Source organism: Colobus angolensis, unplaced genomic scaffold (assembly GCF_000951035.1).
Source record: "Colobus angolensis palliatus isolate OR3802 unplaced genomic scaffold, Cang.pa_1.0 Scaffold17, whole genome shotgun sequence".
NCBI lineage: Eukaryota > Metazoa > Chordata > Mammalia > Primates > Cercopithecidae > Colobus > Colobus angolensis.
In genome coordinates this window covers 12,416,044-12,443,109 of record NW_012114821.1, presented here as the reverse complement: position 1 = coordinate 12,443,109, position 27,066 = coordinate 12,416,044, and the positions used below count along the sequence as shown (strand labels likewise).

Here is a 27,066-nt window from a genome sequence, read left to right as displayed (position 1 = left end):
CGCATTCCTCTGAGCCTTGGTTGTAATTTCTCTGTCTAGGCTGGCCATAATCTGAGCATAAACTCAGAAATGCCACTCCTTGCCTCTCCGCTAGCATTTGCTTTCTTGAGGATTCTTCTATGGCTACCTGAGATTTTGCTTTTTTTTCAACGAAAGGCAAACATCCTTTTCCACTAGATCGTGGGCACAGAGAAAATTCGGAAGATCCTGAGCTTGAACTCATTGGTGGTTGCAGGGCAGGGCTTCTGAAAGACTGTGCTTTGTTGGAGTGGTAGTCCAAAATATATGTTATTTTTTAAGTTTTAAATATTGTGTAGATTTTATCTTCCTCCTTTCTTCTGATATGCCCAAAACAGGATAAAAATGAAAATTAGAGAGAATCATGAGGAAGGCAAAATAAAAGTAGAAAATCAGAATAAGGCAAGGCAAAGATTGGCCCACATCACTCATTCTACAAAGTCATAACAAATGTGAGGGGCTGCATATTTGACTCTGAGCTCCCTGTAACCAAAGAAAAGAAAAAATAGCCTAAGTTACTTGGTTTCTACCAGATAAAAATAAGAGTTTCTCAGGGATCACAATGTTTTCTTCTATTCATGATGGAGGGAACTTGGTTCCTCAGATCCTCAGGTCCTCATGAAGGGGAGAACACCGTATGCCACAGGGGACCATCGGACTTGACAATGTCCTGCTACTGAAGGACCAGTGGTTTCCAAAGGCCAGTGCCTATAAAAAGCATCTTCACGCCTGTAATCCCAGCACTTTGGGAGGCCAGGGTGGGCAGATCACGAGGTCAGGAGATCAACGCTATCCTGGCTAACATGGTGAAACCCTGTCTCTACCAAAAACATAAAAAATTAGCTGGGTGTGGTGGTGGGTGCCTGCAGTCCCAGCTACTTGGGAGGCTGAGGCAGGAGAATCGCTTGAACCCAGAAGGCAAAGGTTGCAGTGAGCTGAGATCACGCCACTGCACTCCAGCCTGGTGACAGAGCCAGACTGTCTCAAAAAAAAAAGCATCTTCAGGTGCTGTATTTCAGAGACTGCGAATCTTGGGTCCTGGCGTTCTCTACCAGACTTGTACCTCCCTCGCTGACTACCAATATCTCAGTTTTCCTTGCTGCCCACGCCTGTGGTTCTGTCTCCCACCTTGAAGTTGGAGGCATGTAAACGACCCTTCTAGATATGTTCTTTACTCCTCTGTTATCTCCTGGTCAAATCACCATTCATGGCTTTAGAATCCCACTCAAACCCACCTCCTTTGGGGGCATTCTTTGGTCCAGCTGGCCAAAGGCTAGCGATGGAGCCAGACTGTCCAGCTTTCATCTGGGCTTTGGGTTCGGTCTCAGTAGTTTGGCTTCTTTTGGTTGATGTGGGGCAAGAGATCTAACAAGGAGGAGGCTAAAAGTATGACAGAGTCCCTGTTCCCGGATGACAGTAAATCACTAATGACAGTAGCAGAATAATAGTTAAACAATCTTCATGGTGCTAATTATTATTTTGGAGAAGGAGTCCAGAATGCATAGATGATGATATCATTTCAGAAATTAGCCACAGAATCAAATTGTCTCAAATGAAATTGTGGGCACACAGGAAATTGGGAAGATTCAGAACCTGAAATCACTGGTGATCGCAGGACAGGGCCCCCAAAGGACTATGCTCTATTGGAGAGGTAGTCTCACCCTTTGGCCACCTGCTGTCATTGGAAGGCTATTGGAAATGGACTTGGGATTCTTGGTCCCTGGTCTTGGCTGGATGATCTTGACCCAGTCACATCACCACACAGAATCCCAGTTTTCTCATTTGGGAAATGAAGATTTTTAAAGGGTTGTGAGAATTAAATGAGACAAATACGGAGAGTGTTCAGTCTGATTGTTCATACATATAACCTGTGATTATTTCATGAATAGTAGTTAATAGCAACAATCATATTAGCACTTCTCACTACAAACAGAATTAGCAAGAAGGGATTAAAGATGGCAGCACAGGGTGTCTGTCCTAGAGGTCAGCAAAGAGCAGTCCTAGAGAGCGCAGATGGCCATAGCTGGCCTTAGGATGGTCTTACAGGGAGGGTGGGAGGACCCTCTCCAGAGCTGAAGACAGGGTGATCTCCAATATGCGAGAACAGGAATATCAAGAGTGAGGTCCATGAAAAAACACTGGTAGGTCCAGGTACTGGGCAGTTTATAAGACCAGAAACCCCCAGAGAGGGGCTCTGACCATAAAGTTGTAGGATGAAGATGGCTCAAAGACCCTGGAGGTCATGTCTGCCATGAACCAGGACGTTGAGGTGGGTCTCTGGGTTGAATTAGCCAAGCGTGGAACTAGAGTGATTTAAACTTGGGCCTCACACTGGAATGTGTTCCAGAACCCACCTTGGGCCAGCACTTGTGTCATCAACATCTATGAGATGCCAGGAAGAGCGAGGTGCTGGGCATATGGAGCAGTGTCAGAGTCACATGCCGTGCAGGGTAGGGTGTAGGGCAAAAGCCAGGTGCAGCGAAAAACACACTGAATAACAAACACCACTGGCAGAGATAGGCAGCATGTAGTGGGTAAGAGCCGGATTTAAACCTCAGTCTCCACTGCTAGTTCAAGACAGTGGCCCATACACCTCATCTTCTTAATCTCTACAAGGGGGATTAAAATGTACCACCTTCCTTTTAGGAATGTTAGGTGGATTAAATGAACCAATGTGTATTAAAACATTTTGTAGGTAGTCTTTTACAAAGCTGTGCTCAATAAATGGAAGCTGTTATTATACTGTTATTAGTATGTTTAAAATTGAATTATCCTAGGCTCTAAAGAATGAACTTTTATTATATACCCCCTACCTCCCTATCAGTGGCAACTAAGCAAAGTGAGTTTTTAATTTTTGTTATGCAACACACTGCAACATTCTGTTTAACACGCATACACAGAATAATAGATTAATAGCATGGAAAAAAACTCATCCATAATCCTATGGTGCATTTATAGCTTTTGTTTTGCATATCCATTTCCATTCAAATTAAGTAATAGTTATTAACTTGAATGGAAATTCAAAGTCAGGCTCTGAGCAATTACTACACCACACATTGCCTTCCAATACTGGTTCAGTTGTACAGTTGTAATTGCAATACATGTATATGGCATTTTATAATCTAACCTTTTTACATAATGTTATACACACTCCCTTTTGGCTAGACTTTATAAGCATTGTCCTCAATCATAGCATTTTATTACATTTAGGGCATTTACTATAATTTACTTCTTAATTTTCTACTATTGGACATTAAGATTCTTTGCAATATTTTGCTAGAATAGATTGCACAGCAATTGGCCTATCAATGTACAGAGCTGCTGCTTCTGTTAATTTATTGTTGGGAGATATATTTCAGACACAGGTGGAAACACATTACGCTTGGACTGCATATATAAGTTTTGTAGTTATATAGGGCCTGAAAACAAATCTCTAAATGTTATAAAAGATGAACAGTTCCTCTTTGGTTGCTAAATCATTGCACAGGGTTAGAACTCCTCAATACGGCTTTTTATACCTTACCTTTCTATACCTTACCTTTCTATTACTTCTAAGACAGGGAATCCAGCTGATGAGCTCGTTATAACAATTGCCAGGCCGGATGTGATTAGGGAATCTCTTTCCTCACTTTATGGAAAGAGATGGATAGCCCTTGTTAGTGATGCTGTATTGATTTGTGCTTTTTTCAACTGTGGGACTGGATACATTTCCTTCTTAAGGATTTCCTGTGGTGGCAGCTGGCTTCTTTTCAAGCTTTTGAAAAGTTGTAAAGGGGCCTGAAGTCATTTGATCTCCCCAAATGAGATCATCTCCAATGTACCATATGTTTGTAAAGCAGACTTGGCCTTTAGTCTCGAGAGCTGTATTCCAGGAAAGGAACCAGTTAATGTGATCTTCCTTGACTGCTTTCTGCCTGGCCCTATGAGACAAACGCATGGGCATAAATTGGTCAAATGCCATAAGTGAGGAAAATGGCTAATTAGTAGATGACAGCTATGCACAGCTTCATTTTACAAGGTCCAGCCTGGTTCCAGCCAGGTTAAACTAATTTATAAAGGAAATGCATTTGCTGCAGAAGACATGAAGCAACTGTCATGCCATAAGAAAGCAGACATTCCTTTTCACTAGGCGTGGACTTGGCCACATTTATTTCTACAGGAAGAGATTGTGATGACTTGCCTTTATGAATGGTGACCATAAATTTCATTCTCTCCAAGGTTTCCAGATGCCTTTGTGACCTTCAGTTCCTTCCAGAGGAGGTTCCCTGAGGTGTCTGGGTATTGCCACTGTGCTGACAGCCAAGGGCGGGAACTGGCTGAGACAGGTGAGTGACACCCCTCAGGTGATCTGAAGGAAGGGAGTGTGATTCCTCAGGTCCGAGAGCCTGCCTAGCATTGCTTGTAAAGCACAGCTAGAGTGACTGCCTTCCCCCTGCCAGGCTGCTGTGGCATTGAGGAGGACACAACCTTAGCAAACTGTCATCTTGCAGTATGGTGAATGTAGCTGCTGCTGGCCTACATAGTGCCTTTGTGCACACTGGAAAGAAGTGCCCCGCTCTGGGCAGATGCAGCCCCAAAACTGGCGAGTGGAGCACAGGATGGATTTAATCTCTTATTCTATAAGCACTGCTCCCTTTGTTCTGTGAACAACTTGCACAACCATCCGCAGCAGCCCTGACTTTGGAAACTGTTAAAATGTTGTTCAGACTTATTGCCTAATGATGCTGGTGAAGGCTCTCTCTCAATATCTGTTTGCACAACAAGGTCAGGGCTTCCTTTCTGAGTGAGACCATCCCTGAAAGTCTTGCTGTCTTTGCTCAGGTTTGGAGTTGTTACTGGATGAAATTTATGACACCATTTTTGCTGGTCTGGACCTTCCTTCTACCTTCACCGAAACTACCCTGTACCGGATACTACAGAGACGGTTCCTCGCAGTTCAATCAGTCATCTCTGGCAGATTCCGATGTAAGTAATAAGCTGCCAACAGTGTGTGTGTTTCCATTAGGGGGATGCCTCTTGGGTTTCAAAGTCGCTATGGTCTGCGTGGCTGCTCCAGCAAAGTGAGGGCAGAGATGAAAAGAATCATTAAGAGTAAGCAGCAGTACATGCTGTGAAGACACCAAGCATTGTTGACACTATCTTCTCCTTTACTGTGTGGATTTCCTCTAGGCCCCACAAAATGTGAAGTGGAGCGGTTTACAGCAACCAGCTTTGGTCACCCCTATGTTCCAAGCTGCCGCCGAAATGGAGACTATCAGGCGGTACAGTGTCAGATGGAAGGGCCCTGTTGGTGTGTGGATGTCCAGGGGAAGGAAATCCATGGAACCCGGCAGCAAGGGGAGCCGCCATCTTGTGGTGGGTTTTCTCTGGGGGCTTCCTCTTTTGGCCTCGGATCGTATTACTGTAGTGGTCCTCCAGACCAACTTCTCTGGAGCCCATTAATTCAACTGCCTTCTGGTGTGCCCCACTCGCCTTTCAAGCTCAACCTGTCTGAAAACCAGTTTATCATCATTAACTTCCAACATGTTTGTCATCTTGTGTCAGACCTCGTTGCTTTTTCAGGGAGCTCAGGGAATATTAGGGGGCTCATAGGTGAAGAAAAATAAAAGAAAATTGAGTTCCCATGTGCCATGAGACAGGAGCATGCACGTAACTAAAGGAGCATGGTGAGACGGGCATTCAATCTTGCAGCAGCTATGGGAAGGAGGCATTTAGGAAAGATACATGGAAGAGGCCACACTTGATCAGAATCTTCTAAGAAGATGTTTCTTGAAGGAGGGGAGTAAGGAAAGGTGTTCTCTATATGGAGAGCAGGAGAAGCAAAATTAGAAGGACAGAATAATAGGCATTGATACACTAATGATCATCTAATCTGCAAGAAGGATAGAGAAAAAAATTGCTGGAGTATGAATAGGGTGGTGCTCCAGATTCTGAAGAAAGGCAGGGGTAAGACAATGAGGTCTTTGTTATCCTAACAGAGGCTTGGGGGCTTCATCCTGGAGGTCAGGTGAAGACAGTGAAACGTTTTAAGTTGGACAGTATCATCATGGGTTTTGCATGTAAGGCAAAGAAATTCTGGAGGAGAGACTCAAAGAAGCAGTAGTCCGGAGGCAACCGGGCCAATTAGAAGGTCATTGCTATGTTCCAGAGATGATGGGGTCTGTATTCATTTTCTAGGGCTATGGTAATAAATCACCACAAAGTGGGCATCTGAGAGCAACTGAAATGTATTGTGTCTATTCTGGGGGTTGGAAGTCCAAAATCAGGGTGTCAGCGGGGACGTGCTCCCTCTGAAAGCTCTAGGGGAGGATCCTTTCTTTCCTCTTCCTAGCTCGTAGTGATACCAGCAATCTGTGCATTCTTTGGTTTAGGGCAGCGTGACTGTAGTCTTGGCTTCCATTGCCACGTGGCTATCTTCCCTCTGTGTCTGTCTGTGAGTCTTTTCCTCTTCTTACAAGGAGACCAGTCATGTTGGGTTAAGGCTCCACCTGATCCAATCGGGCATCATCTTAACTAATCCCATCGACAATGACCCTTCTGCCAAATAAGGTCACATTCTGTGGTTCTGGTAAGAGCATGAATTTTGAGATACACTATTCAACCCAGTATGGAGCCATCATTACAGCAGAAACAGTGGGAGACGGTGAGAACTCTTAGCAGGCATTCCAGGCAGACCCCATTTTCTCTTCCTGGTGAAATTTTGAAGGATGTTATGATGAGGAAGGGAAGAACCAGGAGCATTCCTAGGCTTCCAACTTGGGGAAGCTGGGTAGATTTTGAAAGATTAGGAATAGTGATACACCAATGAAGGGTTTTTTAATAGCTTCAATATATATATATTAACATTCATTCAATAATTCCTGTTAAATCATTCCGTTTGTCCAACTTGAACTTTTAAATATTCTTCATGATGTGTAGTTATATTCTATCTGCTAAATGTGAGAATATCGAAAAAGAAATTTGGAGACACTTTCTTGAAGGCATTTGCAATCACATTTCATTTCTACTAAAATCTAAAGAATGTGGTGCCGTCCAACTTCCAGGTGGAAATGAAGAACTATGGTTTTCTAAATTAAAGACCATAAATGGCTCTATCAAGTGCATAGATGGATCATATATTTTCACTTTTTCTTTCTAGTATATCAGGTCCTATTTCTGTGGAAACAAATGCCACATGGAAACAGTAATTGAATTTCCTTGCTTTGGTAACACTACATAACAAATGGATGGAAAGGGTAAGCTCTTAATTTGGCAGAAGACTAAGCAAAGCAGTAAACTTTATTTCTGCCATACCTTCCTGTAATATCCATTAAAAGAGGACATGGCCTTGTTGAGGGATGTTACGTGCTCTGATGCTGCCAGTCTCTCCCCTCCCACCACATTTTCCACTTCTTTCTCTGTTGCCTGGTTACAGAAGGAAATTGGCTGACTTTCTTTTTGGCTTTTGTGTGAATCAAGAGGAAAAACATATTTTAAAAGTTGAGGGCGGGGTAGTTAAAAGGTAAGAGTTATGATTTTATGGAGAAAAATGGAGCTTACTTACATCCACCTATGTAACTGAGACAGCCCCTTGGTGTTTGAATTTTACATGTTTTTTCTCTTATTGTGGCTAGAGTCAGCCTAGGATGTTCAGATAGAATGACTTGACCATGCAAAGAGTTGGCTGAGTTGATCACTGTTAAATTGATAATTTCTAGGAAAGGTCAAGAAGCCCAGAAGAATGTTCTAAGTGTGTACACTGGGTGGGCATTATTGTTTTCTATTATAGGAAGTATTATCTTTCCTATATTATACTATATATTACAATATAGGAAAATATTTCTTCTTATAGGAACCACTAACAGCATTTCAGATATGATTCTTGCCCTCAAGGAGACCATAGCTAGCCTAGACAAGACTACCTCCAAGGTGGAGTTAGCCACACTAAAAACACATAGTGAGGCATTAAAGTCCACTGAGAATTCCAACGAGAGAATGCATGCTGGAAGACATCGTTTCATTAAATACACATAGGAATGTGTTGGTGTACTAGTTTCCTAGGGCTGCCATAACAAATCACCACAAACCAGGTGGCTTAAAACAACAGAAATTTATTCCCTCCTAGTTCTGGAGGCCAGAAGTCTGAAATCAAGGTGTGGGTAGGGCCATACTCTCCCTGAAGGTTCTGTGGCAGAATTCTTCCTTGCCCCTTCCTGGTTTCTGGTGGTTGCTGGCAATCCCTGGTGTCTTTGGCTTGTGACTGCCTCCCTCCAATCTGTGCCTCTGTCTTCACACAGCTTTCATCCCTGTGTGCATCTTTGTGTCTTCACATGACCTTCTTATAAGGACACCAGTCATTGGTTTTAGAGTCCACCCTAATCCAGTATGACATCATCTTAACTTGGTGACATCTGCAAAGACCCTATTTCTAAATCACATTCTGAGGTTCCCTGTAGACATGAACATCATGTCTGTGCATGGAGGGGACACTCTTCACCCGAGTACAGTTGGCAAGTGAGGTCAGATTTTCAGAAAGTGAGCCAGTATTTACGAGACTTGCCTTAAAAGGGATTAACCTCTAGTGAGAGCTAGGGGAGTGGTCATGCCAACTGGAATAGTCACTCCTCCAAAATGACCCCACAGAGGTAGCGCAGGGGAAAGGAAAAAATAAAACGACACAGAGAAGAAAGTGGTTTCAAACGTAGCTGTCCTTGATTGAATGTTCTGGCATCTTACCACCTGAAAGATCTGAGGAGCTGTCTCAGGATTTCTCGTGACATTAAAACCTTTTCTCCCATTTCACTTTGTCTCCTGCAGCTGAAGGCAGATCTTGTGCCTCCAAAAGGCAGCAGGCCTTGTCCAGACTCTACTTTGGGACCTCAGGCTACTTCAGCCAGCATGACCTGTTCTCCTCCCCGGAGAAAAGATGGGCCTCTCTGAGAGTAGCCAGATTTGCCACATCCTGCCCACCCACAATCAAAGAGCTCTTTGTGGACTCTGGGCTCCTCCGCCCAATGGTGGAAGGACAGAGCCAACAGTTTTCTGTCTCAGAAAGTCTTCTCAAAGAAGCCATCCGAGCGATTTTTCCCTCCCGAGGGCTGGCTCGTCTTGCCCTTCAGTTTACCACCAACCCAAAGAGACTCCAGCAAAACCTTTTTGGAGGGAAATTTTTGGTGAATCTTGGCCAGTTTAACTTGTCTGGAGCCCTTGGCACAAGAGGCACATTTAACTTCAGTCAATTTTTCCAGCAACTTGGTCTTGCAAGCTTCTCGAATGGAGGGAGACTGGAAGATTTGGCCAAGCCACTCTCAGTGGGATTAGATTCAAATTCTTCTACAGGAACCCCTGAAGCCGCTAAGAAGGATGTTGCTATGAATAAGCCAACTGTGGGCAGCTTTGGCTTTGAAATTAACCTACAAGAGAACCAAAATGCCCTCAAATTCCTTGCTTCTCTCCTGGAGCTTCCAGAATTCCTTCTCTTCTTGCAACATGCTATCTCTGTGCCAGAAGATGTGGCAAGAGATTTAGGTGATGTGATGGAAACGGTGCTCAGGTCCCAGACCTGTGAGCAGACACCTGAAAGGCTCTTTGTCCCATCATGCACGACAGAAGGAAGCTATGAAGATGTCCAGTGCTTTGCCGGAGAGTGCTGGTGTGTGGATTCCTGGGGCAAAGAGCTTCCCGGCTCAAGAGTGAGAGGTGGACAGCCGAGGTGCCCCACAGACTGTGAAAAGCAAAGAGCTCGCATGCAAAGCCTCATGGGCAGCCAGCCTGCTGGCTCCAGCTTGTTTGTCCCTGCTTGTACTAGTGAGGGATATTTCCTGCCTGTCCAGTGCTTCAACTCACAGTGTTACTGTGTTGATGCTAAGGGTCAGGCCATTCCTGGAACTCGAAGTGCAATGGGGAAGCCCAAGAAATGTAAGTCTGTGGGTATTCAATCTGCAGTTTCCCTGAGTCTCTCTTTAGGCCCTGACCTAATGCAGTACAGCAATAGAAATCCACTCCTGGCCAATGCTTATACTGCAGTTAAAGATGAAATGGACTGCTTATATTAAAAATGATCCTGGAACGCTTAGATAATATTAATTAGACCTAGGAATAAATAAGGAGATTTGTTTGGCCTTAAAGAACTGCCACATTTCTGCAGTGCTGATCACCAACTGATTTCAATGATGCTGATTTAGTCATGGGGCAATGCCTATCTAGATATTATTTACAAATTTAAGCTTCATGGTATTTCTATGGCTATATGAGGTTTCAGATGGGGTTTGGACAGTTAAGTGGTTTTATCTTGGTCTTTCCAGTTTATTAAATTTCTTAAACTGAAACACCTGCTCATTGTTCCTCCCCAGGCCCCACACCCTGTCAATTACAGGCTGAGCAAGCTTTCCTCAGGACGGTGCAGGCCCTGCTCTCTAACTCCAGCATGCTACCCACCCTTTCCGACGCCTACATCCCACAGTGCAGCGCCGATGGACAGTGGAGACAAGTACAATGTGATGGGCCTCCCGAGCAGGTCTTCGAGTGGTACCAACGATGGGAGGCTCAGAACAAGGGTCAGGAGCTGATGCCTGCCGAGCTGCTAGTGAAGATCATGAGCTACAGAGAAGCAGCTTCCGGAAACTTTGGTCTCTTTATTCAGAGTCTGTATGAGGCTGGCCAGCAAGTTGTCTTCCCGGTGCTGTCCCAATACCCTTCTCTGCGAGATGTCCCACTAGCAGCACTGGAAGGGAACCGGTCCCAGTCCAGGGAGAATGTCCTCCTGGATCCCTACCTCTTCTGGCAGATCCTAAACGGCCAACTCAGCCGATACCCAGGGCCCTACTCAGACTTCAGCACTCCTTTGGCACATTTCGACCTTCGGAACTGCTGGTGTGTGGATGAGGCTGGCCAAGAGCTGGAAGGAACGCGAGCTGAGCCAAGCAAGCTCCCAACATGTGAGCTAATGCATATGAAGAGCTAAGTGTGTGTGTGTGTCTATGTGTTTAATATATATATAAAAAAAGGATGTCTAGTGGGAGGGGATTGAGTGTCAAAGCTGGAATGGAGTTTAGAGATGGCTGAGAAAACCAAGGCTCACAGAGGCAAAGGGACTTCCCTGCATCAACATAGTCAGGTGTTGGCAAGATTGATACAGTATATTTTAAAACTTTCATATAATTGATTACTTCAATTGGTGTCTTAGATTTTTACTGGATGTCTTCTGTGTGCAAAGCACCTTCATCTTAGAACTGATGAAGGCTGTAAAAGTGGAGATGACCTGGCCCTTGTCCTCCTATGGTTAATGTTTAGTAATCGCTCCTATGTTAGGTGCACCTTTTAATGGACCAATGAGTATTACAGTGAACCTGCTATTTGCACAGAATGCTGCTAGATGCGCAGACCTCAGGAGAGTGCCACCTGAAGTGGCTTTAATTGATTTGGAAGGATTTAACTAAGGGACTGATTGGAGAGCCACTAATTGAGGTCTATACATTCAGCTTTGTGGCAGGTAGACTTATGGTAAAGTTATGATATATGAGCCATAAATAGAAGGAAGCTAACACTGAGTTTCAGTTAAAATACCTTATCCCCCTTAGCTGTGCCAGCAGTTTGAAAGAACAACCAGATATGTTCAACACTGTTATCACTAAATCCAAATCTCTCTAACCAGCCACTGCTAATATTATAGGTGATATGACAGGCGTTCAGTGAAATCTCTCAATTCATTCTTTGCAAGTTTAACATTGTCTGGACCTTTCTGAGTAATGTTAAAATCCATTAGACTATTTTGATACTAGCTAAATTTTAGGCTTTAGCAGCAACTGGGTTTTTAAAATGTTGGGTGAAAGTACCACGTGATAAGAACAACTTGGCATTTTGAACAACTCAGAGATGACAATGCAAAGATCCTCCATTCAAATGTCAAGTTCTAGCAATAGAACCCTCAAGGTTAACACATTGATTTTGGTCTGACTGTTAGATAAGAAATCTTATTTATTTTTGTGGTATTTGTGGTAGAATCATTCTCCATACCAGTGGTCAGGTCTCTTACATGGGGACATTCCTATAATTTTAAATTATCTAAGACTAAATTTGGTCCTATTTGTATGCAATTTTAGGAGCGTGAGCTGTTGATACGAAAAGTACCTAGTAACTTTATTTTATTTTATTCTGAGACTGAGTTTCACTCTTGTTGCCCAGGCTGGAATGCAATGGAGTGATCTCAGCTCACTGCAACCTCCGCCTCCCAGGTTCAAGCAATCCTTCTGCCTCAGATCCTAAGTAATTACAGGTGCCTGCCACCATGCCCAGCTAATTTTTTTTGTATTTTTAGTAGAGATGGGATTTCAGCATGTTGGCCAGGTTGGTCTTGAACTCCTGACCTAAGGTGATCCACCCACCTCAGCCTCCCAAAGTGCTGCGATTACTTTATTGACTAGTCTTACCTTCGTCGGAATGCTGGAGAGAGTGTTAGAACTAGACTTAGAGTAATTGGCTTTTTTTTTATTGAGTAACAAGAGACTGGATACAAGACCATCCATTAGGGAGAAAATGTTAGAACTTCCATCTCTATTCAGTATTTTCTATCTTCCTTTCACATTTCTATTAATATTTTCATTTTTGCAATTAAACGTTTAACAGCTGAAACAGCTAAAAATCTGCATGTAGTGTATTATTTTAGTAGTATGTGTATATGCCTTATAAAAAAATACCCATTTTGAGGGGGTGCATATTCAAATTCTTTTGTTGATAAGGGTATACGATTGAAAGGGTTTGATACTCAAAGTGTGGTCCAGTGGCATTGGCATTCACCTTGGGAACTCGTTAAAGATTCAGGATCTCAGGCCCCACCTATTGAATCAAAACTTGCATTTCTACAGTATTCCCAGGGGGATTCAGTACAGCTAAAAGCTTGAGGAGGACTGGCCTGGAGGACAGAACAGTAGCTGTCTTGTACCATGGTTCTACCATCTACTGCTCTGTGACCTGAGAGAGGCTAACTCTTTTGAGTCTTAGTGTCATCTGTAAAATCTGAGTTACAACACATAACTGCCTCAAAGGCTTGTTGGAAGAATTACAAAAAGTAGTAGATATAAAGTGCTGGACTTGGCACATAGGAAGGACTTAATAAGTGATGGCTGGATTAATACAATTGACAGTGAGTAATGAAGGGACCAATAACTTCCTTCATGCATGTGTGGGTGACGGCTCTGGCCTCTAGGAATTTGAGTCTGCATTGCTATCTCTGGCCTGGTTGAAATTTTGCTTTCTTCATTTAATATGCGTTTATGAACTGTCTACTGTGTGCACTGTACTGTACGATGGGGAGATAGTCGTGTAAAGGATGGTGTCTGCCCTGAGACGCTCAGAGACCAATGGGGGAAACCAAGGATGTTATCAGGAAAGTAATAAATGGCAATGGTGGAGCAGAGGTATATACATGGAAAATGCAGTGGAGGGTGCTCAGAGAAAGGGGCTACTAACTCCTTGAAGATTGGGGTAAAGATTAGCTTGACCCCAACTACTGGGATGAATCTTAAGAGGGGTTTGTCCAGTCACAGATGTGGCAGGCCCTTTGCGACAGAGGAAATAGGATGCACTGAGTCAATGAAGCTGTGAGTGAGGTGGAGAAAAGGTTATAGACGTAGGAGGGGAGGGGATGCAGGAGGGAATGAAAGAAGAGGCGGATAGTAAATCGGGAACAGATTATAATTTTTTTGAGACAGAGTCTTGCTCTGTTGCCTGTGTTGGATTGCAGTGGCATGATCTCAGTTCACTGCAGCAGGCTCAAGCGATCCTCCCACCTCAGTCTCTCAAGTAGCTGGTACTACAAGCATGTGCCATCATGCCCAGCTAATTTTTGCATTTCTTGTAGAGATGGGGTTTTACCATGTTGCCCAGGCTGGTCTTGAGCTCCTGGGCTCAAGTGATCTGTCTGCCTCGGCCCCCGAAAGTGCTAGGATTGCAGGCGTGAACCACTGCATACAGCTGGGGACAGATTTTAAAAGATCTTATGTGCCAAGTTGTAGATTTTCACTTTATCCTGGAAGAAATGGAGAGCAAGCTGAGGTTTTTAAGTGTGAGTTTTTGCTTCAGAGATTCAAAATCCCTGGGATTAATAGAATGAATTATTTGATAATATCCTTTTGAACAAGAAAACAATAACTTCAAATTCTGGAAGTCAAAGTTTTCTGCTGATCCCACGCTCTCAAAAGAATCCGGTGACACCCCCACTGTTGAATTCACAATGTGATGTTTTAAGTAAATATGGCGAGGGTGGATTTTGCTAAGTGACAATGCCAAGGACAGCATGTGCCAGATGCTGTGCCAAGCACTTCAACTGCAACACTTCAAAGGCTCATTACAAAACCCCATGGACTAGAGGCCCCAATATTTCCCATTGCACAGATCAGGAGGCTGAAACTCAGAGAAGTTAAGTGCATTATCCATGGTTGCACAACTAATAAATGACCCAAAACTTGAACCCAAAGGTCTTTGAGTGCCACGCTCTTTCTGCTTCACAGGAATAACTCTCTACTAATCTACAGTGCCTCCCTTCAACTTCTGATATCCATCCATCCATCCATCCATCCATCCATCCATCCATCCATCCATCCATCCATCCATCATCTGTCTATCCTTCATTAGAGAGAGCTAGTCAAGATCACTATTCCCACAGTGAGACTGTCTAGATTGAAATTCTGAATCAGCTACTTGCTAGCTGGGAACTCGTTTAAATTATATGACTTCACCATGCCTCAGTTTCTTATCTGTAGCATGAGAATAAAAATATTTTATTAGGCTGTTGCATCGATTAGATTGTCTGTGTAGATGTGCTCAGAATGATGCCCAGCATGGAGCAAATATGAGCTATTACTCATCTTATGCTGTGGGCCCTCCACAAATGGTGACTGAATGAGTGTGTGGAGGCAAAACAAAGAATATTCCAGGTTGTGGAAAGAGCTGCTGAGAAGGAAACAGCTGAGGCAAAAATGCACGCACATGTGGGTGTGTATTGTGTAGTGTGTGTATATGTGTGGTGTGGTGGGTGTATGTTTATGTATGTGTGTGTGGTGTGTGTTTATGGGGGGTGTGTGTTTCTATATGGGTTATGGTGTGAGTTTTTGTGTGTGGTATGTGCATGTGTGGTGTGTGTGGCGTGTGGGTAATGTGTGGTATGTGTATGTGTGTATATGAGTGTGGTGTGTGTATATGTATGTGTGTGATGTGTGTCTGTGTGTGGTGTGTGTGGTGTGCATGTGTGTGTGTGACGGTACACATGCTTCATGGGAGTCAGAGGGAGGTCCACGTGGTGAGTGAGTCCATCTGGGATATTTTTATTCCCCTAGGTCCTGGCTCCTGTGAGGAAGCGAAGCTCCTTGTACTGCAGTTCATTAGGGAAACGGAAGAGATTGTCTCAGCTTCCAACAGTTCTCGGTTCCCTCTGGGGGAGAGTTTCCTGGTGGCCAAGGGAATCCTGCTGAGGAATGAGGACCTCGGCCTTCCTCCACTCTTTCCGCCCCGGGAGGCTTTCGCGGAGCAGTTTCTGCGCGGGAGTGATTACGCCATTCGCCTGGCGGCTCAGTCTAGTAAGTGCGGTGCCCTTCAGCTTTCTTACTGCATCCCTTTGGAAAAACAGGAGCTTAAATTATTCTCTCCTCAGTCATCCTTAGGACTTTGTGGTTTGGCTTCCCCAGGCTGGTGGGTTCATGGGAAGAAAAGGCAAAGTGGTTTGGGGGCACCAGTCAATGCTGGAATGCTGCACCCGTCTCTAAAATGCTCCCTAATTCTCCAGCGAATCTACCCTAGGGCAGGTTTCAGATGGCACCTGCCGCTCCCACGAAGCCCAAATATTCTTGTTAAAATGTGAGGGACCCAAGCCCCCGAATGCTCATACAATCCCCATGGCCTGCTCCAAAGCTTCCCTCCATTTCCAGGGATTCAGGAACACCACACAGGGGGAGGGGAGAGGAAGCCTCGATATTGAGGAACTATGACACATTGATCTCACCTGATCCTGAGAGTAACTCCAAAAAGCAGGAATTACTACCCGCATGCAACAGAGGCATAAGCTCAGGGAGCCTGGAGTCCTCTGGTCTATAGTAACAGCTGAACAATATTCTATTTTTTTTTTTTTTTTTGTGATGGAGTCTTGCTCTGTCACCCAGGCTGGGGGCAGTGGTACAATCATAGCTCACCACAGCCTCGAACTCCTGGGCTCAAGTGATCTTCCCACCTCATCCACCCGAGTAGCTGGGACTACAGGTGTGCGCCACCACGCCCAGCTAATATTTGCACATTTTTAGTAGAGACGGGATTTCACCATGTTGGCCAGGCTGGTCTCGAACTCCTGACTTCAATTGATCCGTCTGCCTTGGCCTCCCAAAGTGCTGGGATTACAGGCGTGAGTCACAGCCCTCAACCAGCTAAACAATATTCTAACCTCACCTTTGAGCAGGCACTTACTGTGCTAAGTAGATTATCAGATCTTCACATTTAATCCTCTAACAGCTCCAGGAGAATGACGGTATAATCACCATCCACAATTCTTTGCAAATGGGGAAATGGAGTTTGAGGTTAAGTCACTTTCCCGAATTCACACAACTGATAACCAGTGGGCCTGGATGGGAAGCCCAGAGACCTGGTCCTCCAGCTCATCTTCTCAGCTCTCCTGTTTCCTGCTGGGCAGATTCCAGGTATTGCTGAGGTCGATGCCTAGCTCTGCCTCATCCTAGAGCCCTTGTTCTTCCTCCATGACCTCACAGCTGCTCTAGCAGGAGAGCAGGTCCCTTCCAAGTTTTCTCACTGACCCCACGTCAACTTGACAAGGACAAATGATTCATCTGTCTTTGAATCTTACTCAGGATCCACATCCCTGTCAAATGGTCTCAGCTGATTCCCTGTCTAGCTTTCCAGACTTGAGTCACCAAACAGCAAAGCAGTCCTACCCTGACAACATCTTCTCTAAGTCAAAGAGAATCCCTCCAGTAGAAGGGCAGCTCCCTGCCTTCCCATCCACTCCAGCAGGCACTCCAGGGTATCTGCTGCCAGCATGGGATTGGGTCTCAGTGATCTTTGTTCTCCTAATACCACATGCCAATCTCATGCATGCCATCTTGGTTTCCTGCTTCTCTCTCTCACTAGACATCTCTTCTGGAGGACAAGGCCCTGTGTCTTATTCTTTCTATATCCCTGGTGCATGGCACAGTGCCTGACACCTACCAGGAGCTCAGTAGATGGTGGTTAACCATCCTTGTTGCTTCCTTCCTCCCTTTTTTCTTTCTCTTCCATCCACTACCCTCACCCTATGCCTAGACACTGCTTTTCTCTGTTCCTCAGAGACTCGGAGACTTCTGCTTTTGGGAAGAACCCTGTTGTTTTACATTTCTGTACAAAGACAGGATTTGGGGTAATCAACGAGAGAAGTGGGATTGATGCCCCTTCAGTTGTGACCGCTTTGGTCAGGGAGGGAAATGTCAAGAAAGGGGAGGCAACGTCGCTGGTGCTGTTGATATTAGTCATTGAATGGCACGACAGCATTTTCTTTAGAAGTCGAGCTGAGAAGTTCCTCTCCAAGTAGCCACGTGCTCAGCTTTGCATGTCTGAGCTTGTAGAGAAAAGAGGAAGGGAGCATAGAGGACCAGGCCAGGTCTTTTCGCTGAGAGTCTGGGGATTGAGGGCCCAGAGCAAAGTGCCTTTGACCACTAGAACATGGTAGCCATGTCTGAGGGCCTAATGAGGGTAGCAAAGACCACGGGAGTACATGCACACAACTGGGTCTGGCAAGCACTTGGTGCTTAATGCCTGTCAGCTCCTTTGATGTAAATATCACAGTTGCCCTGTGAGTGTTAGACCCAGTCCACAGATGAGGAAACTGAGGCTTAGAGAGGTTGGGCAACTTGTTCGTGATCACAGTTAGGAGGCGCAGTGCCGGGATTCAGAAGGAGGCCTGGCAGACTCCAGAACAGTCCACTCTACCAGGCTGCTTCAGAGGTGGGTCCTGGTGTCCCCAGATGGGCTCTGAGACTGTGGGTTGGTGGCATCCTTGGATCTGCAGGCTCTCCTGTCTGGAGCCCTGAAGCCTGTTTCTGAGAAGTGGGGAGTAGGGAGAACTCTCCCAACAGGCTGCAGGTGACTGCCAACAGTGCTGCTGCAGATGTAGCCATTCTCGCTCCAGGATCCTGGTGAGGAACTCCAACCTGCCCCAAGTGCCAGCAGGAGTGGAGAAAGGGCTCAGGTGACAGTTCATGGCCACCTAGGAGGAGGGTGGTGGTCGGGGCAAATCAGACTGGGCCTGGTAAGACCCAGACCAAGCTGATGTGTGTCCCACCAGCTGCCCATCCTTGCTTCTTCCTCTCTCCCTCATACATTCATTCATTCACTCTTTTTTCCCAATCAGTGATTTCTTGAGTGCCTAATATGAGCCAGACACTCCTCTGTTTGCAAAATAAACACAAATCTCTGCACCAAAGAGCTTAAATGCTAGTGCAGAGGAGACAAAGCTAACACAATAAATGAGTATACTATGTACTACGTTGTTGGTGGGGAAAGCCATGCACAAAGCTGAGGGTGGGTGCAGGTGCAGTTTCGTTAGTGGGGTGGTCGGTGGTTCATCATATAAGCTCCCTCACTGAGCCTCTGTATCCTCACCTGGGGTAAAAGTTCTGGCTTCATGGAGCCCCTGTGAACATCTGATACAATTTTTGTGGATATCAAAGTTTCAAAGGGGGTTAAAAAACTATAGGAGTTTGATAGGGAAACCTACAAGGGTAGCTGACATTGATTGCCCTCTTGTGTTCCAAGGCCAACCCCTCCCCTTTCTGGCTATGAACCCTTGGTTAAGTTGCTTTATCCATCTGTGACTCAGTTTTCTCATCCATTAAATGGGATAATATGACATTTCTTCTAGATTGCTGTGAGGATTAAATTAACTAAGGTATGTATTTAGCTAGTGCCTCACACTTAACATATGAGTATAGAGCCTATCTATTATTACTATTATCTCATGTGCCTGAAGACATTTCACTGACCTAATTATTTCTGTATGGAAGTTATTATAGAGGTCTACTATAATACTCTTTCAAGCTGCAGCCTAAGTGTTATTCTTAAAGGACAATCTGTTGAGTGTCTGCCTACTGTGCAAGGAGCCTCTGTAATACTGTGGGTTGAAATGTTTGTCAAATAAATAAATAAGAAGTCCTCCTTATGTTGGAACCAGGACAGAAGTGGTTGTTCTCAGCAACAGAGCCCACACAGAGCAGGTGGTCATATTCTGCTTTTCTCCTTCCCTGAGTCCAGCCTTAAGCTTCTATCAGAGACGCCGCTTTTCCCTGGACAACTCGGCTGGAGCATCTGCTCTTCTGCGGTTGGGCCCCTACGTGCCACAATGCGATGCGTTCGGAAGTTGGGAGCCTGTGCAGTGCCACACCGGGACTGGTAAGGAGGGATAGGCACCTTCAGGTGGCCAAGTGACACCCCTTTTTTTTTATTTTAGAGGACAGAGCCCCACACTGGGAAGCAAATGAGCTGGACTCTTGGGGTCCTCTTTAGCAGCTGGTGACAAATTCCTTAGCTTCTCTGGCCTCCAGTTATCTCATCTGTGTAACAGGAGCAGGGACCTTCTACCGGCCTGAAAGACAAGTGGGTGGTTGCTGGGGGCATCAGAGTGATTGTGGACAATGTCCAACTGGGGGTCTAGACTGGGGACAGAAGGCGACCAGGCTTGTACTGCTGTGAGTGAAGAAGGAAAGTTGTTTATGGGACACTCTGGGGTAAGTCCCTAGTGCAATTCCCGAATGTCCTCCCCTTGGCTCTTTTCCAGGGCACTGCTGGTGTGTAGATGAGAAAGGAGGGTTCATCCCTGCCTCACTGACTGCCCGCTCTCTACAGATTCCACAGTGTAAGTGAAGTCAGCAGAGCTCTCCTCCTGACCCCCGTTGGTGGGCATCACTGGCCTAGTCAGCTGTGGTTGCCCAACCGCTGGAGACTCCATGGCTCAGCCCTTCAGCTAGGCCCCGGGTGCAGCTGGATGCATTTCCCAAGTCTCCAGGCCTGCAAGCTTGCACTGACCTTGGCCCTTCCTAGTTGGAAGGCTCGCAGCTTTGCAGGTGGAAGGAAACAGCTGAGGCTTTTGAAGGAACCCTGGTTCTCCCCCTCTGTACACCTGCTGGGCAGTTTCAGCCACTCCTGTAGTTTCAACAATCACCTTACATCTGAACCTGCAGCCCCAACCCCTCTCCTGAGGCTCAACAGTATGTAATCCACAGTCCACTTGACATCTCAAAGCTGGCATGTCCCACATGAGTCTTTGTCCTCTGAGGTTCTAACTCTCTGTGAAGAGCACCTGCATTCACCCAGGCCCATGACCCTGAAACCTGGGGTCAGCCTGGGATCCCCTCTTTCCCTTGGCTCCCACGACCAGTCCTTTATGAACACCTCTCTCTCCCACAGGCCCGACAACCTGCGAGAAATCTCGAACCAGTGGGTTGATTTCTGGTTGGAAACAGGCTAGATCCCAAGGAAACCCATCTCCAAAAGACCTGTTCATCCCATCCTGCCTAGAGGTAAGGGTCTGGAAGCACCGGATTGGAGCCGGGACTTGTCCCCGCTGGTCGAAGATGATTTTTCTTTTTGTTCAACACATTCAGCTTAGTTAAAAGCTCACATGGCGTTCTCAGCCTGGGTGTTTGTCTGGGTCTGCTAGAACCTGGTTCTGTGACCTTGGGCCATTTACTTACCTTTTCTGTGTCCCAGTTTGTTTTGTTTAATCATAAGATCAGGCCACATTTTGTCCTAGCTAATGCTAGGATTGTTTGAAGGTTCTAAGGAAATATCTTTCATAAGAACTCTTTGAAAAATAAACAAAACATGCTATCATGTTTCTCCTAAAGGTATCTTGGCCAAGGCCCTATGCTCGCTGCGTCCCAGGTTCTCAACACACACGGAGGACACCAGCCTCTTTCCCTCCCCAGCTCCCAGGGTGGTTGTAACAACTCATAATTCAGCGAAGTACTGATGTAGAGCTCCGAGAGAAAGAATTTATGCCCAGAACTTAACCACTTTCTTGCCAAGTGAGGGAAGTCTCTGGGCCTCAGTGTCCTTTTTCTAAAATAGGACGGTAGGAACACCACCACCCACTCTGCTCAGCTTCCAAGAACTTGATGAGAAGCAGATGAAACAGCAGTGTTGAAACTCGTGAAACTGTACAGTGCTAAGCAAAAGTTTCCTTATTATTGTTTGGTACTATAAACATGGACCCGCTTAAGAATCATTTCAGTGAGAAATTGTCAATATCATTTAGTTTTTTTTTTTATCTTGGCTGGAAAGCACCTACCGTTGGGATACAATTCTGCTTCTTCCTGGGCACTGATGCTTACACAGAGAGAAGGAGAGGGAGAAGCCACAATGTCCAATGGTGGGAAAAGTGATTCCAGAGCGGAGCTTAGAGGCACCCTGAGGTGTGATTTGCAAGGCCAGTTCCTGTGGAGATTCTAGTGCTTGTCAAAATCATTTCTGGAATTAGTGAGGCTGGTCCAGGAGCATGGCTAGGCTTTGGGTCTAGATGGGTTTGGGCCTGGACCTGACCTGTTTCTCACTTACCAGCTACAAGGCGATGCCCCACTTTCCCTCTCTGAGAGAGCTGCAGTTTCCCCCACCCAAAAGTGGTAGAACCATGGTCTATGCCTCACGAGGCTGTTGTAGCCGTCAATCAAATGATGCACGTAAAGGACTGGGAACAGGAGAGCACCTCTCCCCACCTCCACATCTCTCCATGTAGAAAAGCCATCACCTGTTGTTTTGGAAGGGACACTTTTGACATCTGCCAGCAGCAGGTTTACCACTAGAGCGTCTTGCCCACAGTGACTGACATGACCTTGGCTTTGTCTCAGACAGGAGAGTATGCCAGGCTGCAGGCATCGGAGGCTGGCACCTGGTGTGTAGACCCTGCATCAGGAGAAGAGTTGCTGCCTGGCTCGAACAGCAGTGCCCAGTGTGAGTGGCAGCCCCTCCCAGCATGGCTTCTCACCTCTTCTGTGGGGCACTGAGTGTGGAGTCCAAAGAGCTGGCTTCATGTCCCAGCTCTGCCTCTTCCATAGCTGTGGGGGCACAGCTGCTGACCTCACTATGCCTCAGTTTTCTCATCTATGAAATAGGGGCAATATTCCCCCACTTCTGCAGATTCTTGGGAGAAGCAAACATGGTAGGGAGCAGGCTGTGCTTTGTGTCTGAGAAGTGCAAACTAACATTGGTTCCCATCAAAGGGGGTCCTAGGGCTTTGGAGAGCAGGGCGGATGTGTGGCCCTACAATCTGGTTTCCACGGTGAAACCCAGGTGATGTCCCCAAAGGATGATATGCAGATGTCCCTCTTCTGCCGAAATACCATAAATGCTCCCATTATCCTCGGGGCCATGCTCGAGCTCCCTGGCATGACTCGAGGGCCCTACACATCTTGCTCTGGTGTGTCTTCTTTGGCTTCTCTTTCTTCTCCATCAGTTGTGCTTCAGGGGGCAGTTGTGATAAATTCTGGTCAGACTTTTGAAAAATGAAGACACATTCTTCCACCTGGGCCTTCAGGCGTTCTGGCTGTGCCACCTGTAATATGTCCGTCTATCCCCTCCCCACCCCTTACGTGACAAATTTTTGCTCAGACCACACATCTGTCCTTCCAGGAAGCCTCTGCTGGCCTCTGTCTTCCTCTATAGGCTCTTACACTGCACTATTGTTGCCTTTATTTCACGGAACTGTACCTGCTCACGTACTTGTTAACTCTCCTTTAAGACTCCAAGCTACTTGAGGGCGGGAAGTGGAGGGGAGACAGTACAGAGCTGAGCCATGCTTAGTCTTTGCCTTGTTGCCATTTAACCTCCTGGTGGGGAGGCAGCCCCAGAACCCTGGAAGACCCTACAGGCAGGTGGGCTGAGGGTGGCCGTGGGTGGTGGGGAGGGTGATTGGGCATCTGAGCAGGGAGTGGTCACCGGGTCCCCAGCTCATCTGGTTTGTCTCTGTGTCAGGCCCAAGCCTCTGCAATGTGCTCAAGAGTGGAGTCCTCTCCAGGAGAGTTGGCCCAGGCTATGTCCCAGCCTGCAGGGAAGAGGATGGGGGCTTTTCCCCAGTGCAATGCGACCAGGCCCAGGGCAGCTGCTGGTGTGTCACTGACAGTGGAGAAGAGGTGCCTGAGACGCGCGTGGCCGGGAGCCAGCCCGCCTGTGAGAGTGAGTCATGACCCCCTGGGGAAAAGACAAGGTCTGCATATCTGTTCTTTGATCCAGACTGAGTGAAGTTCTAGAGAAGCTGGGAAGCCGGGGGCGGGAGGGGAGACAGGAAGCGCAGGAGGGATGGAGTTGTGGCTGAGTCCCTTCGTGTGAAAACCTACATCTACTTCCTGAAGACGCTCTTTCTGGGAACTGAAGTCAGAAAGAGCCTGGGCAGGGAACTTCTGGAACTGGCACCTCAAGAAGCTTGGGGGCTGTCCTGCCTAGGAGTTTTGGGTCTTATTCTCTATGTCCTCAGATGGGGAGAAAGACCATGGTTGCAGGATCTCAGTGTCATGGTTCCATCCTCACTGGGGCCCTTCAGGAATTTGTGGAGGTGTTGACTTGTTTATTTTTATTTCTAGTTTAAAAAATTTAGTGAATGTCAAATATTGAAATATACATTCCATCAATATATAGAATGTTGAACTATATTGTTAAATATTAAAATATATTGTTATCAATTTTTAACCTTTTATTTCTCCAATCTGCTCTAGTCACAGGACATTACAGTCATTTTTAGATTTATGTGAGCAGGTGGGTTAGACTATCTGTGAATTTCTTTCCAGGGCAGGAAATAGAGACATTGCAAAATACTTATTACAAATTGGGGTGGTGGGTATGGCAGAGTTGCAAAATGCTGTGCTAAATGATTCTGAGTTTGCTGCAGTTGCCTTTCTTTTGATGTTCTTATTCTTTCTTTATTTTTATTTTCTAATCTCTAAGCAACATTTTGGAAATGCAGGGAAATTTAATTAGGTCCAGTGATACTTCTGGTTGATATTTGTAGAGAGATGGGAGGAGCCTCAGAAGCAGGGGTGGGAGGGAAGAGTCTCTCCACTCTGTTTGTGGGGGCTGCTTTCCAGTTTTGTCCGTACTCCCTCCTGCCCTGAACCTATGCTGTGCTCAAGGCTCTTACCACACACCATTTCCCCCAAGTCCTGTTTTGCTCCCCTCTGCATGGGGCCCTGCTTCATCTGCATCTTGACTCTTAGCTGCTATCACCATGCAGGATACACAGTAGGTGCTCTGTGGATATGTATGAGTGCAACTGCCCGCCCTGTGCTTCTGAAATAAGGAGAGAAGTGAAGGGTCCACCTTAAGTCAGACAAAATCAACATTCAACTTCCAGGTCTAGGAGTGGTCTGCACTGAGACTCAGGACACAGACCCGTGTGGCCTCCTCCAGGAACACATCTGGAGCACAGCTCCTTTAGCACTTAGGAAGACTGTATGTGGCTTGGCCATGTAGGACTCTATGATATAGCTCCTGTGTACAGATAACCTGTTCAAAGGTGCTTTTCACATCCCTTATCCCACTTTTTGCCTTCCAACAATGCAAGTAAATAGATAGAGGTCTCCTATCTCCCCATTTTTCAGATGGCAGAGCTGAGGCTCAGAGAGGTTCATGAACATGTCCAAAGTCACACAGTTAGCAAGTAGAGCAGCCAGGATTTAACCCGGAGTCTTGTTGATGAAACTCTGTGCTGTACAGCTGTAAGGGCTTCAGAAGAAGACAGGAGGAAGGCTCCAGAAGGTCATTTAGTGACCTTCTTGAATGAAGAAAGAAAAAAGATAAGTATGTCCAAACAAAGAGCTTTGGCCTCCTCTTCTTATAAGGGAGCAGTTCTTCATTGGCTGAGTTGTTTTTAAGACCGGGGAGCTAACATTTGTAAAGGCTTCATCGTGGGTTTGGTAGGTGCTCACCTACTCTTCTGACCCCACTGGCCTTTGGGATTGGGCTGGAAGTCTAGGAAGATTCCTAATTCTTGCCGGGCGTGGCAGGCCACTTCTGCCCCATGCAGGTGCAGATGGGATGGGCGGTGGTGGGACAGCCAGCATTGGTCTCTTCCAATTCTACAGCAGGGCAAGGGAGTTTGGGCAAAGCTGAGTGATTTAATACAGTCGGTAATTTGGGATATTGCCCAGTTAAAGTGACCAGGCTCCTGTTCATGTGATCAGGAACCAGGAAACACCATTCATTTAAACACAGGAGAGTGGAATAGTCCTGGGGTCCTGGAGCTGAGGCCAGAGGCTGACCATGCTCAGTGCACCGGGAGGATGGCATTAATATGAGACACCCAAACCTCTTCCTGCTGACTCACTGCAGACCGTGATGGAGAGGCAGGGGGCAGACAGACAGGCTTGAATGGCAACTCCACCACTCACTTGCCAGGTGACCTTGGGCTGGTCCCCTAATCTCTCTGGATGTCAGTGTCCATGAGAATAGTAGTTATTTGAGTCATTATTAGCACTAATTAAGACAATCTCTGTAAACTGTTGAGCACTGGAATTATGAATACACTTAATAAGTACATATTATTACTATTTTTGCTGGTATTACTTAGGGGCTGGACTTGCACAGATACCAAGTTGCCTCTCTCTGTATCCAATGTCATATTCATGGAAAATCCCGCCTCCGGTGGGCATTCGCCTGGTAGCTCAGAGCACAACACTTGCTGGTGTTGGGCTTTGGGTGGCAAAGTTAAGCTCTCCAGGCTTCAGGGGCCTCATCTATGGCTGATAACAGTCCAGCCCCACAGAGCTGCTGTGAAGATGGAGTCAATGCCTGGGAGGCCCTTGGGCAGTCCTGGCATACAGAAGACAGGCAGTGCTTGCAAGCTCTTGTAAGATGGCAGGTGGGAGCGAGCAGGTCTGGCTTCTAGTCCAATCATCACCAACACATGTCCCCAGGTGAGCCACTTAGCTCCCTTGAGCCTCTGTTTTCCTCATCTCTAAAATAGCAATAAGGGCTCCCAGTGGTATAATTTTGGAAGGATTTCATGAAATTAAAGATGTGAAGTGTACTCTCTGGGGCTGGGCCCACTGTGAGTATTCAGTTAATTTTGATTTCTGTACTTCGTCCTTCTCTCCTTAGCCACTCCTCCCTGGCTGTGGGGGCCAGCTGGGTTGTTCCACAACCAGGGAGTCTCTTCATTTCAGTGACATGGGGAATAAGGCTGTGGGAAAACAGGTCTGCTGGGGAGGGTAGGAGCTCTGGTAAGAGAAGCGTCAGTGTCCTAGGTGACGCTTGTGACCCCAGGAGGAAAACCCCTTTCTAGCCAAATCAGATTGCTCACTGGCCCACTTCCAAAAGGCAAGGGAGAGTAAAAAAATTGAAAACAGAAAAACCACAGGTGCAGACCATTCCTGCGGGATAAGAGGGGAAACCTGTATTCACTGAGATGGGAAGGATGCTTACACACTCGTTAATGCCCCACTTCTTACCTATGTACACACATGCATCTAGCACACTGGTAGAGGACGTGGATTCTGGGGCAGAGATAATGGGGTTCAAATCCTGATGTTTCTGTTTACTAGCTGTCTGACCACAGAAGAGGCATTCAGCCTCCGTGTACCTCAGAACTGGCGTCCGTATAGGGATAATGCGACCTATCCTGTAGGGTTGTGGGGAACATTATATGAACTGATATTAGTAGAGCTCTTAATGGTATACCTGCCACGTACTACACATCCTATAGTAGTTTTTAAGTAAATACTCCTACTAGGAGGTAGGCATTATTGCCATCTTCATCATTTAATGGGCGAGGAAACTGTCACAGAGACACTAATTAATTTGCTCTAGGACCCTGAACTAGCGAATATTAGAGCCAGGATTCACAGCCTGCAGGCTGGTCCATGGCTCACAGGTGAACTCTTGCCATCCCACTTACACTCGGGACTTGGTAAAAGACAACTCAGGAAGCCCACTGCAAATCTCAGTGCAAAATCTTGGCCAGGGACCATTGCCCTTATCACAAAAAAGCCCAGGTTTGGTTCTGGAGATCAAAATAGGTCATTCTTCCTCTTTGAAGCCCCTGAATACCCTCATATT

General features: G+C 46.2%; 1 protein-coding gene across 1 annotated transcript in view; it reads left to right on the top strand.

The window, feature by feature from the left end:
• The window catches only part of TG (thyroglobulin), a 272,792-nt gene that overhangs the window by 10,215 nt on the left and 235,511 nt on the right, over positions 1-27,066 (top strand). The window contains exons 6-16 of the mRNA XM_011938150.1: positions 4,237-4,343; positions 4,840-4,983; positions 5,188-5,373; positions 8,815-9,915; positions 10,350-10,934; positions 15,330-15,569; positions 19,279-19,416; positions 19,802-19,879; positions 20,431-20,543; positions 21,870-21,972; positions 22,993-23,193. Coding sequence (XP_011793540.1) covers positions 4,237-4,343; positions 4,840-4,983; positions 5,188-5,373; positions 8,815-9,915; positions 10,350-10,934; positions 15,330-15,569; positions 19,279-19,416; positions 19,802-19,879; positions 20,431-20,543; positions 21,870-21,972; positions 22,993-23,193 — 2,996 coding nt within the window. The remainder of the gene's footprint in view (positions 1-4,236; positions 4,344-4,839; positions 4,984-5,187; positions 5,374-8,814; positions 9,916-10,349; positions 10,935-15,329; positions 15,570-19,278; positions 19,417-19,801; positions 19,880-20,430; positions 20,544-21,869; positions 21,973-22,992; positions 23,194-27,066) is intronic.